The sequence below is a fragment of the Quercus suber genome, unplaced genomic scaffold (genome assembly GCF_002906115.3).
Source record: "Quercus suber isolate HL8 unplaced genomic scaffold, Cork oak 2.0 scaffold_51, whole genome shotgun sequence".
NCBI classification, from domain to species: domain Eukaryota; kingdom Viridiplantae; phylum Streptophyta; class Magnoliopsida; order Fagales; family Fagaceae; genus Quercus; species Quercus suber.
In genome coordinates, this window is record NW_027069516.1 from 1,029,472 (window position 1) to 1,041,258 (window position 11,787).

An 11,787-nucleotide genomic window follows, 5' to 3' on the forward strand; every position below is an offset into this window, starting at 1 on the left:
AATAGGAACGGAAATGCATTTCCGTTGTCTACGGGAAAATAGGAAGTGAATTTCCGGAAAATAGAATTTTCCGTAACTGCCAAACACGCGGAAAATGTGAAAAATGATTTCCGGAAATTGATTACCACCGATTCAAACGCAGCCTAAATCACATCTACAGCTAGATTTGAACTGACCAATAAGCCCAATGTGTCTGTAGTGGACCAAAGAATCCAAAAAAAAAAAAATTCACTAACCCTTGTGTGAAGAGATTCTAATGGCCTTTTCATGGCCCATTATTTTGGGGCCACTATAATAGCCCTTTAAATATTTAAGTATTATGGGCTGAAGCCCACTAACCCTTCCCTCCAATCCAATTTCCAATTCACCGAGTTAACTCGCAGCATAAGAAAACCCTAACTCACGCTCTCAATAGGTTCACAGAAACTCCCAATCCGCGAGTCAATTCGGACCAACAAGGTGAGTCACACTTCTCCAATGTCTTCCAGAACATTTTGCATGAACTTGTAGTCAATTTTATACTCAATTCTTTACCCAAAATTTGGGACTGAAACTCGAAAATTTAATGCAAGTAATGTGTTTGACATTTTGCGTGGCTGTAGTTTGAATTCTCAGTGTGAGTGACAATAACTTGGATTTTGTTGGGTTTGACTCATTGCTTTGGTTAAATACAAAAGTGGGTTTTTGAAGAAAATACTTACTCTCTTTCAATTTGCTCTTTAGTTTGTATGTTTTTTGCAAAGTTAGTAAATTCTAGGATGTGGGTTTTTTGGTGAAATGTCGGAAAATGGAATACCCATTTGATAATTTTTGGCTTAGGATGATATATGGGCAGTATTGAAGAGAAATGTGTGGCTGTGTTCCTGTTGGGTTTGTAAGGTCAACTTTTTGAATTGAGTTAAAAAGTAGGTTGGTTAGTGAATCTGGGCAGGATAATGGATACCCCAGATTCAGGTAGTGTGGTTTCGAAGCGGTCATTGAGAAAGAAAGCGGGAATGCGGAATTATGATGAGAATTTGATGGATGAGCTCATTGAGAAGCATTTGGGTGGTGCTTTCAAGAAGAGGAATAGAACGAAGGCGGATTTGGAGAAAGAGACGGAAACTGAGGCAATGATTGCGCTGTCTCTTGGGTTCCCAATTGATGCACTGCTTGAGGAGGAGATTCAAGCTAGGGTGGTGAGTGAATTGGGTGGGAAGGAGCAGAATGATTATATTGTTGTGAGGAATCATATACTAGCAAGGTGGAGGGATAATGTGCGGGTGTGGCTTTCAAAAGGACATGTTAAAGAAACTGTGAGTAGTGAGTATGAACATTTGATATGTTCAGCTTATGATTTTCTTTTGTTCAATGGGTATATCAATTTTGGGGTTTCTCCTACATTTATCTCTCATATGCCAGGGGAGGCAACAGAAGGGTCTGTGATAATTGTTGGTGCAGGACTTGCTGGGTTAGCAGCAGCAAGGCAGCTGTTGTCATTTGGGTTCAAAGTGATTGTTCTAGAAGGTAGAAATCGTGCTGGTGGAAGAGTTTATACTCAAAAGATGGATCAGGGTGGTAAATTTGCTGCTGTGGACCTTGGTGGTAGTGTTATTACTGGTATCCATGCTAATCCACTAGGAGTTTTGGCCAGACAACTTTCTATACCACTTCATAAGGTCAGAGATAACTGCCCTTTGTTCAAGCCTGATGGAGCCCCTGTTGATAAGGTAATTGATTCCAATGTTGAAATCATTTTTAATAAGTTGCTCGATAAAGTTACTGAACTGAGACAAATTATGGGTGGATTTGCAAATGATATTTCCCTGGGTTCAGTTTTGGAAACACTTACGCAATTGTATGCTGTGGCTAAAAGTACGGAGGAGAGGCAACTTCTTGATTGGCATCTTGCAAATTTGGAATATGCTAATGCTGGATGTCTTTCAGAACTGTCAGCTGCCTATTGGGATCAGGATGATCCTTACGAAATGGGTGGGGACCACTGCTTTCTTGCTGGAGGTAATTGGAGATTGATAAAAGCATTATGTGAAGGAGTTCCTATACTCTATGGAAAGACTGTCAATACTATTAGATATGGAAATGAAGGCATTGAGGTTATAGCTGGGGACCAAAAGTTTCAGGCAGATATGGTCTTGTGCACTGTACCTCTTGGAGTTTTAAAGAAAAGAACTATCAGATTTGAACCAGAATTACCACAAAGAAAGCTGGCAGCCATTGAGAGGTTGGGATTTGGGCTGCTGAATAAAGTTGCAATGGTATTTCCACATGTTTTCTGGGGAGAAGACCTGGACACATTTGGATGTCTAAGTGAACACAGTGATACCCGTGGAGAGTTTTTTTTGTTTTACAGTTATCATACTGTCTCTGGGGGTCCAGTACTTGTTGCACTGGTGGCTGGAGAAGCTGCACAAATATTTGAGTCCACAGATCCATCCATTTTGCTCCATCGTGTTCTAAGAATCCTAAGAGGTATGATTTTTCTTAAATTGACAAAAATTGTAAGATATCTTGTTTTTCACTGTCTTACTTGCCAAAGCTTGATTGAGTCTAGCTTCTTCTTAATATTTCACATTTCTCTTTACAGGTATATTTAATCCTATAGGTATTGATGTACCTAATCCAATACAAACAATATGTACAAGGTGGGGCAGTGATCCCCTTTCCTATGGTTCATACTCTCATGTTAGAGTACAGTCATCTGGAAGTGATTATGATATACTTGCAGAAAGCTTGGGTAATTTGTTCTTTGCTGGTGAGGCCACAAATAGGCAATATCCAGCCAGCATGCATGGTGCCTTCTTGAGTGGCTTAAGAGAAGCTTCACGCATTTATCGAGCCACCAGGGGCCGCCAAAATAATCTGAGGAAACTCACGCAGAGGAATGTTGGACCTAGCAATGATTTGCTGTTAGATCTCTTCAAGAAGCCTGATCTAATGTTAGGGAACTTTTCCTTTATATTTGATCCTTCAACAGAAGACCCAAAATCAATGGGGCTCATGAGAATCACTTTGGGGAGTGGGGAAAACAGTTATACGGAGGAATCAGCAAACAACTGCCTTCATTCCTCAAACTTACCATTGCAGCTTTATACAGTTATATCTCGTGAGCAGGCACAGGAGCTGCAACTGGTGACTGAAGGGGATGAAAGTAGGTTGTTGTATTTAATGAAAAATCTTGGACTAAAACTGATGGGCCTTGGTGCCTTAGCAAATGTTGGTAGTTCCTTGACAGCTAGCATTGCTAGTGCAAGAAGAGGCCGGGGCAGGAATCGCATATCTGCTGGACCACAACACATTGTGTAGAGGAGATGATATTAGTTTCAATGCATTAAACTCAGGTGTTCTGCGTGCTGGCATAAAGTCTCTTGATGTATGCACTTGTTTCATAAAAGGGACGTGCATGCCTTCTGCTTGCCAGGTGCATGCATCTGTATATAATCTGATCAAGTTGTTCATGCATTGACTTCAAGAGAGAACAAATTCTTGGTGTTTGACTAGAGAATCCCCTCCTTTTTGTGTAGAACATTTTTTAAGTCTGACAGTGATCAACTTGATAACTAACCAGAGAGCCATCAATCATGTAGCTGTGAAATTTTCAGTAGGTTGAGACTGTAGGAGTAGCTTTTCTTAATTGCAGATGAAGTCTGATCTCTATTTTGAATAGCAGATGCCAAATTTTGTATGTTGGAGCCCCTTTGGCCTGCTAATGCATTAGGTATATACACACATGGCTTTTTGTTTTTCCTTTTCCTCTCTTTTTCCTTCCCTTTCTTATTTTTGGATTTTGAACATGTTCCTTTCAGCATTAATGGTATCTTCCATTTTCCTCTCCTCTACTCTTCCCTCGTCTTTCTCTATCCAAACATGAGATAAGATACAATATATTTTCTCACATCCTTATGATGTTTAGAGGCAGTGCAACACTTGCGTCTAAACATTTGATGATTGTTTATTTTCTTTTTCTCACATTCTCAATCCCCTCCTTTTTGAGTAGGGAGGAATGAACTAGATCTTATTTTTTAGTTCGACAGGGCTTGGCATTGTTTCTTCTTTAATAGGTCTAAAAATTTGATGATTTTTTATCTTCTTCTTCTTTCTTTCCCTTTTTTTTTTCACTTACAATAATTGGGGGTGGGGATGTGAGCTCAAAGAGAACTGGGTAATATCGTTAGGTTCTCTTGGAGAACTAGTCTAGTTTATCATTATGTGCTATTTTCATAATTTTGATGGTACTCTGGGGGCTTTTCAACCACGTCATGTAGGAACATGTTAATAGGTGGCCTTAAGTTCACCAAAGATCATTTCTTGTTGGAATATAACTTTGGTCCATGAAACTTGGAATGCATCTAAGTCATTGGTTCTTAGGTAACCTTTCAAAGGTTTTTTTTTTTTTTTTTTTTTAGCCTTGTGACAATAATGAGTAATACCACTGTACTACTGGGGCCTTAATGATGATATTTTCATGTGCATAACACATTTGTTGAAACACCACTATTCAAACGGGTTAATTCCTGTCAAGCACATAAAGCAATACAATTTTTTGATTCTAGATTTTATATTTTTTTTTGGGTTGTGCAGTGTTTGTGGGTAGCACTAACAATAGTAAGATATAGCTTATTGGTGACGATGGTGGATCGTTGTCAAATTTTATCATGTTGAAGTTGATCCCTTGCACATCTATAAATTCTATATAGGCAATGAAGATACAATTCAAATTTTTTTGGGTCAAAAATACTATTCAAAATTGAAATTCAGAGAAAAAGGATTCACCGATTCAGAACTATTAGAGAGTGTTTGGTAATGTTGTTTTAGTAACATTGTTTGTGTTTTTTGGAAATGCATGTGGGTGAAAAAGTATGTAAATATACGTGTAATATTGTTTAAACATTGAAAACTATTATTTTAGTTACACTACCAAATAGCCTGGGTTTTAAAAAGAGAGATATTACATCTACAACAATTTTACCAAAAAAAAAAAAAAAAAGCTTTTCATGTAAAAATAAATAAATAAAAAAAATCTTAAAAAGTGTGTGCTTGAGTGTTTTTTGGTTCTCAGTTTACTCAAGAAATATTTTAGAGAATATTTTTAAATAATTTCAAATTATTTTGGTCACATAAACCCCAATTTGGTTTGCAAAGCTGAAGCAAATTACTATTTTATCTTTCAAACAAAAAAATAATTGAAGGATTATATGATTCAACTCAACAATGGGATTGGAAATATTAAGTTCTATTGAAAACTTCAAATGGGTCCAGAAGGATAAAATGATAACACATCCACCATGAAAGGCAGACCTTATTCTAGGTAGCTGCTAAGAAAGAAAAGAAAAGCAAACGAAAAGTTGGCAGTCTTACAACAGCCATTCAAACAGAAAGTTTTGAGGTCTCAAACTTTCTTTATTCTTGATCAAATAAGAAAAGGCAAGAAAGGATATGATTCTGGGGACTAGGCCTAAGGTTCTCCATGCTCCATGAAGTCAACACAAGTGCGGCAGTCACAGTCCCAAAAGCGGCACCTGGTGCACCCAAAACACACACAAGAAGTGCAGCCCCTGCATGTTGAAGAACGAGGACAGCCCTTGCAGATTTTGCGACACTCACGCTCTTCTTCATCATCACAGGATATTCTGAAACAACAATCAAGAAAACACATTTGTTAACAGAAAATAGGCACATTTAAGTGTAGCTGGATATATTAGCTTTATATTTAGTCCATGTTTTTCATCAAGGGGTGTGCTTATTTCAATCAGGTCCAAATCATTTGAATACTCAGTTTCTGTCTATTTTAACAAAAGTTTTGTTTGAGAAAGAATAGCTCTTTTATGCTTTAGATTTCCGTTCAAATATTGTCTTGATATATTGTTGCAACTGTCAGACAATTATCATAAGGATAAGTCAATTACCACCTATATTCATTAATAAGATTTAGTTTCATAGCCTGCCTAACATTAACTAAAAGAACCACTCTTAACTTGGGATAAAAATCATCTGTTCCATTTTTAATGTTCCTCTTTATGTTTCATTGGTCATAACTTGCCATCTATCTAATCTTTTTTTTTTTTTTCTTTTTTTCTTTTTTCCATTTTAAAATTTTAATTATTTTATAAGAAAAAATAAATAAATTTCTGACAAGTTATGAATTATAATTGGTGGAACATAAAGTGGAATACTCGAAATGAGACAAAGAATTTTTATTCTTTAATTTGCTTCTACTGTTGCTTCTAGTTTAACTGGCTAGGTAAACATGACATAATATTTGGAAAGTTCATTAACTAGTTTCGTTCCAATCAACAGAAAGAAAGAGTAATAGCCGGAAAAATCAAGGCTAGTATTGAATCCGGCCACCCTGAAGTAAGAGGGGAAAGGAAGTATTATCTAAAGGCTTTGATGAACTCAACAGACAACAGCTTTGCATTAATGAAACACAAACTTATATGCTTCTTAGAATGGAGTGCTCCAACTCAAACAAAAACCTGATTGATGTATATATTCTTGCCACAATGTATCTGACATTTTCATAAGTTCTTTGTTCAAAGTCTCTGTAGGGAATACAAGACTTGTATATCTTGAACCTTATCAATGATTGTCAAAATTTTTATCTTCTACTAAAATTACATGATAAATTAGTAGTTGCCTCAAAATGTTCAGTTGAAAGAAAATGGTAGATTTATCTATTTATAACATCCCTATTTGGTATCAAATTATATCAAGGATCCAGATCTACAAATGTAATCAGATTAGAATTATTGGTTCATATTCTATATGGACCATGGATTAACATTCCTATTTAGATTGAAAAAAGCTAGTTTGGACAGAAAACTATTGAAGAATCAATGCTTAATGAGGCACCAACTATGAAATATGGTTGCCATTGATGCATGGAGACCTGAGCTACAAGATCAGTTTCCCAGCAGGGTAGATTTTATATATATTCTTAAGCTTTTTTCATCAGAAATTGCACTATAAAATCATATTTTTCTGAAGAACTCAGATTAAATCAAGTAAAAGAAACTTACTTATCATAAGGCCAGTCAGTACATTTCCAGTTTTTGTTAGCCAACGCATCATGATATGTTCGGCAACCCACTTGATCACGGAGAAGAAACCTGCGTAGCTTCTTACAATCTGAACAACTAATGAACTCATCACGATGAAATTGTTTGGGGCGGCTAAGGACCATATTTGTTGAATGTTTGTAGTATGATATGAGAACAGTCTTTGAGAGAGCAACCTTCTTATCATTAATGATAACCCAAATGTGTTTCTTCCAATTCTTAGCCCCTTCCCTTCCGCTGTGTTTCTCGAAAGCATAGGGAGTCAAATTCACTGCTCATCACAATAGCACTAATATCACATCTAATATTCAATATGTACAGGATACAAACCTGCAATCCCACATCCATGATGGATTGTGCTCATGTCCTCTTAAAGTTTAACTTCAAAATTTAAGACCATAAATTCCTCTAACAGTCTTAACAATTAGAGTTAGATGGATATTTTATTCCCCCCCTCCACTTAAGAATTAGATAATATCAAGTTCCTTAGTTATATAAAAGTGAGTTTGAAATCAACAAGATAATGCATTCCTTATTGGCAGTCTATAAGGTATAATAGTGTCTTCTGCATTAAAGTGTTGAACTCTAGAAAGGGAAAGGAATAATGGAACAAAATATGACTTTGGTTTAGTGTAAATACTAAATATAACTGAAAGAAACAAAGCTTAATTATGATAACTTTATTGTAGAAAGATGAAGAAAAATGTAGGAACTTCTTAAACAGCATAAAATATTCTACATTTTAGTTCTTGTGAAGCACTAAGCTTCTTAAACTTTAATGTGACTTCAATGTGTAGTTTTTATATCTTTAATGCTTTACATCCATCTCATGTTATATGCCATAATCAATTTGCAAGTACACAATTCATTGATTCGAATATTATCACTAAAGAGTTTCACCTAAAGTTGGTTTCACTAGAAAGAAATAATCTACCAAATTAACTAATATTTAGTAATAGTATTGCATTAATACATATTCAGATACAGAGCTCCATTTCAGAAACAAATTTTACCTATTGGCCAGAACCATTCAGGAAAAATGAAAAAGTTAAAGAATGAGACTTGCCTTGCTTGCATTTCTCACTGCAGGTGCAGGTGATCTTAAAATGGCCAAAGGAACTAATCCTAAGCTTGCCGATATAATCACCATACTTCTTGTTTGTGCACCCACATGTGACCTCAATATAGTTTGGCCCTCTCTCAAGCTCACTGATATTGTTCAACTCTTCCTCAGTGAACCTGATCACACCTCCCCCTTCATCCCTAGCCACAAACCTCCTTACAGTACGCTTTGCTGTGACACAAACCGAAAGAGGAAAAAAAAAGTTTCCAGAGTTGTCATAAAAGAAAATCAACCAAACCCCATAGGATACCAGGTAGATTTTTGTAGTAACACAAAGATATGTAGTGGGAATTTTTGGAACAATGTTTTTGTGTCTTAGACCTTATTTGAGAACCTTTGTCTATGGATATTAAATCCGGATGCATAAAGAAGCTGAAATGCAGTCATCAGGACACAGTAAACAAGTATGCACTAATAAAGTCAATATCGAAAAGATGACTGAGAGAACCATGGGAGAATATGAGTAGTGGTGCTATTTGCATTGCATGATCTGAAAGATAAATGGTACAATTTTTAAAACGGATCTAGTTAATGTGATACACTACTGGTTTGTATGGATAAAGGAATTTAAAGAGAAGGGTTTTGATTTCAATATTTAGTTTAAATGAGTTGAATAAAGTATGAAATAATACAATTTTCTATTGATGAATTTTATGAAAGGATTTGAGTTGCATTAATATGTGAATTTTTTAAATGACTAGGTGTAAAATGTGATTTCAAATACATGGTATCATAAGCCTTTTTATTTGAGCAAAATGTCCAAAGCTCATATCATCATGTGTTTTTTAATTTTTATCAAACAATACAAGCAATCGTTCTTCACATCCATTGATTTTAATTTCCCAAATCCAAACATTACCTACTATTAGAAGCTTTGCATTGCTACTTCAACCTATTTTCCTCTTAGCTCTTCCACCCATTTTGACTTTTAACTTCCTCATTTAGGAGAAATTATATTTTAAACCTTATAATTTAGAAATCTATTTAAATTGAGCCTTATAATCATATACAATATCTTAAAGTCAAAGTACAAGCAAAATTCAAATTAGTTTTTAATTATAGTCTAACTTTGTGTCAAGTGTCCATTAATTTTTTTTTATTTTTTATTTTTAAATTTTGGTATTAAGTCTTTCTCAAAAAAAAAAAAAAAAAAAATTGGTATTAAGTAATTCATCCATAATACTCAACCCAAAAATCGAGATAACAACTTCAATCACCTAAGTAAGACCACTTCATTATCACTATTATTAAATATTTTCATACGAAAACACGGGTTACAATCTAGTTTCATTAGTTACAAATAAAAACCCTATAGTATAAAGGAATTTCAAATTAAAATTCTATCATTTCAAAAATTACATATTAAACTATAAACTTTTAAATATGTTTCAATTCCAACCGTCTCTTCACACTTTGTCACAGCCAACAAGGCTCGGGGTTGGAAATGAATTGACTTAAAAGTGTTTGATTTAGTTTGTAATTATAAAACTGAAAGATTTCATTTGAAATTCCCTAAAACAATAAGGTTTAATTTTAAATTTTAAAATTTAAGGGTTTAATTTGAGCTACCTTGCACATAAAATCTTTAATTTCAAATGGGAGGATTTAGAGTTGAGACAAAGTTCAACTCAAAGATCCATCTACTAAGATACCAAAACAAATTATCACTAGCTTGTTACATGTGTTTACGCATGAAAATATTTAAATTAGTGAAAATGAGGTGATATTACCAAGATGAATGGATTGATCATCTCAACTTTCGCACTAAATATTATGAATAGGTTACTTGATACCAAAGTTAAAAATAATCAATTAATTAGACACGTGATGTAAAATTAGACAACAATTAAAACTAATTTTAATTTTAATTGTTGTTCCACTTTAATATAATATATATTAATCCAAAAGTTTAAACTGATAAAACAAAAAGGAAATTTTGGTTTATATACTCAAATATTATGATAATACCCTCTTTAAAATTATGAGTTCCTTACTTTATCACAATTTGCAATAAGTATTTCTATGACCATATGTCTCACCACCCCACCATATATTTGTTGAATGTCCAAAAATGTAATGCAATACCATAATTAGCACTTCTATGAGTTCCTGCAATGACATGACGAATGCAAATTCTGGACTACACTCTAAGTTATAACTTTAAATTATATATATATATATATGTGTGTGTGTGTGTGTGTATCAGTAAGATTTTATTAACAAGAAGATGATCAATGTACAAGAGTAAAGCCTAAATCTCAGTAAAGCAAAACGAGAGAGGGCACTGCTAAAACAAAACATTAATAAAAAAAACAAGTTGAAACAACTTCTACGTGCTTTAATAAAATAAATAATTATAAAAATAAACTTAAATTAAAAAAAAAAAAAAAAGGAACAGACTCAACCAAACCAACAAGCCACTAGGCTTGAACAACAAGCATATATATATATATATATATATATTTGACACACTCAATTTGCTGGAAAATTAACTATGAAGTTGTTTGAGTAAAGAATAGAGGGGGAAACAAATTGAACCACTCTTTTTATATAAAAAAAAAATGAAAAAAAAAATTGCAAATTATCAACAACAACAAAAAATTGAAACTTTTTTGTACATATAAAAACTAATTAAAAAAATTGAAACCTAATAATCCATCTCGTACCCATACTCATACTCATTTAAAAATTTTAAGCCAATCTTATTAGGGTCAAATCAGATCTAGAAATCCAATCCTTTGCCATCGGCCCATCCCTATGGCATACAGCAAATCTTTGGTACAAAAAATATAAATTAAATTGGGTGGGCTGCAACCATTTGATCATCCTAATATTCTATATTCCTAAATATATATATATACACACACACACACACACGCCGTTGTCTACACCTATGTAATATGTTGGACCAAATATAATTATTCCTCTTCTTTTCTTTTTCTTTTTTTCTTTTTAATTTTCCCTGTTATATTTCATTCAACTAGTAAAGATATATTGTGTCTGAATTCTGAAATAGAAATTCAAAAAACCTGAATGTAAGATCCCGATTTATGTTTTCTCAAAAAAAAAAAATCTCGTTTATAAGTTGGCATAATTTTTTTTTTTTTTTAAAATAGAATCAACTGGATATTATATCTAATCTAAATCAATTAATTGAAAAGGTGGGTTCTTCTAATTTACAGATGTTTAATTAAGAACGATCAACAAATAATATTAACTGGTTCTCAAAAAAACTAATAATATTAACTTGATCTATAGTTAACATATGGAAATATAGCAAATAACTAGAGATTTGAAAAAGAAAAAATTAAAAGATCTTCAGTACTCTTTTTTTTTTTTTTGAAGATCTTTAATACGGTAATTAAGTGACTGTCTAAGACAAAAAGATTCATAGTTTATCGCACACAAAGAATCATATTTTATAGTTGTAAGCTCAATAAGGAAAATTCACATTGCATGTAGTTTTTCAAGTGGTTATAGAGTTTGTGATTTTTTTTTTTATAAATATTAAAGGTCAAAATCATGAACTTGATCTTTGGCTAAGAGCGTTATAGCCTAATAGCATTTATCTGTTCTTTTTTATGAGGATAATAAAGGTTTAAAACTTTA

The 11,787-nt window shown here is 33.5% G+C and overlaps 2 protein-coding genes across 2 annotated transcripts; one reads left to right on the forward strand and one right to left on the reverse strand.

Annotated features, from left to right (window-relative positions):
- Positions 1-340: 340 nt before the first annotated feature.
- Positions 341-3,832, forward strand: LOC112032113 (lysine-specific histone demethylase 1 homolog 2). Its single transcript, XM_024064862.2, has 3 exons — positions 341-459; positions 820-2,469; positions 2,585-3,832. The coding sequence occupies exons 2-3, from the start codon at positions 936-938 to the stop codon at positions 3,301-3,303; spliced, it is 2,253 nt and encodes a 750-aa protein (XP_023920630.1). The 5' UTR covers positions 341-459; positions 820-935; the 3' UTR covers positions 3,304-3,832.
- Positions 3,833-5,324: 1,492 nt separating this feature from the next.
- Positions 5,325-9,098, reverse strand: LOC112032079 (protein ULTRAPETALA 2). The gene is made up of 4 exons (XM_065771958.1): positions 9,071-9,098; positions 8,122-8,349; positions 7,017-7,326; positions 5,325-5,627 (listed from the first exon to the last, which is right to left on the reverse strand). The coding sequence occupies exons 1-4, from the start codon at positions 9,096-9,098 to the stop codon at positions 5,453-5,455; spliced, it is 741 nt and encodes a 246-aa protein (XP_065628030.1). The 3' UTR covers positions 5,325-5,452.
- Positions 9,099-11,787: the final 2,689 nt, after the last annotated feature.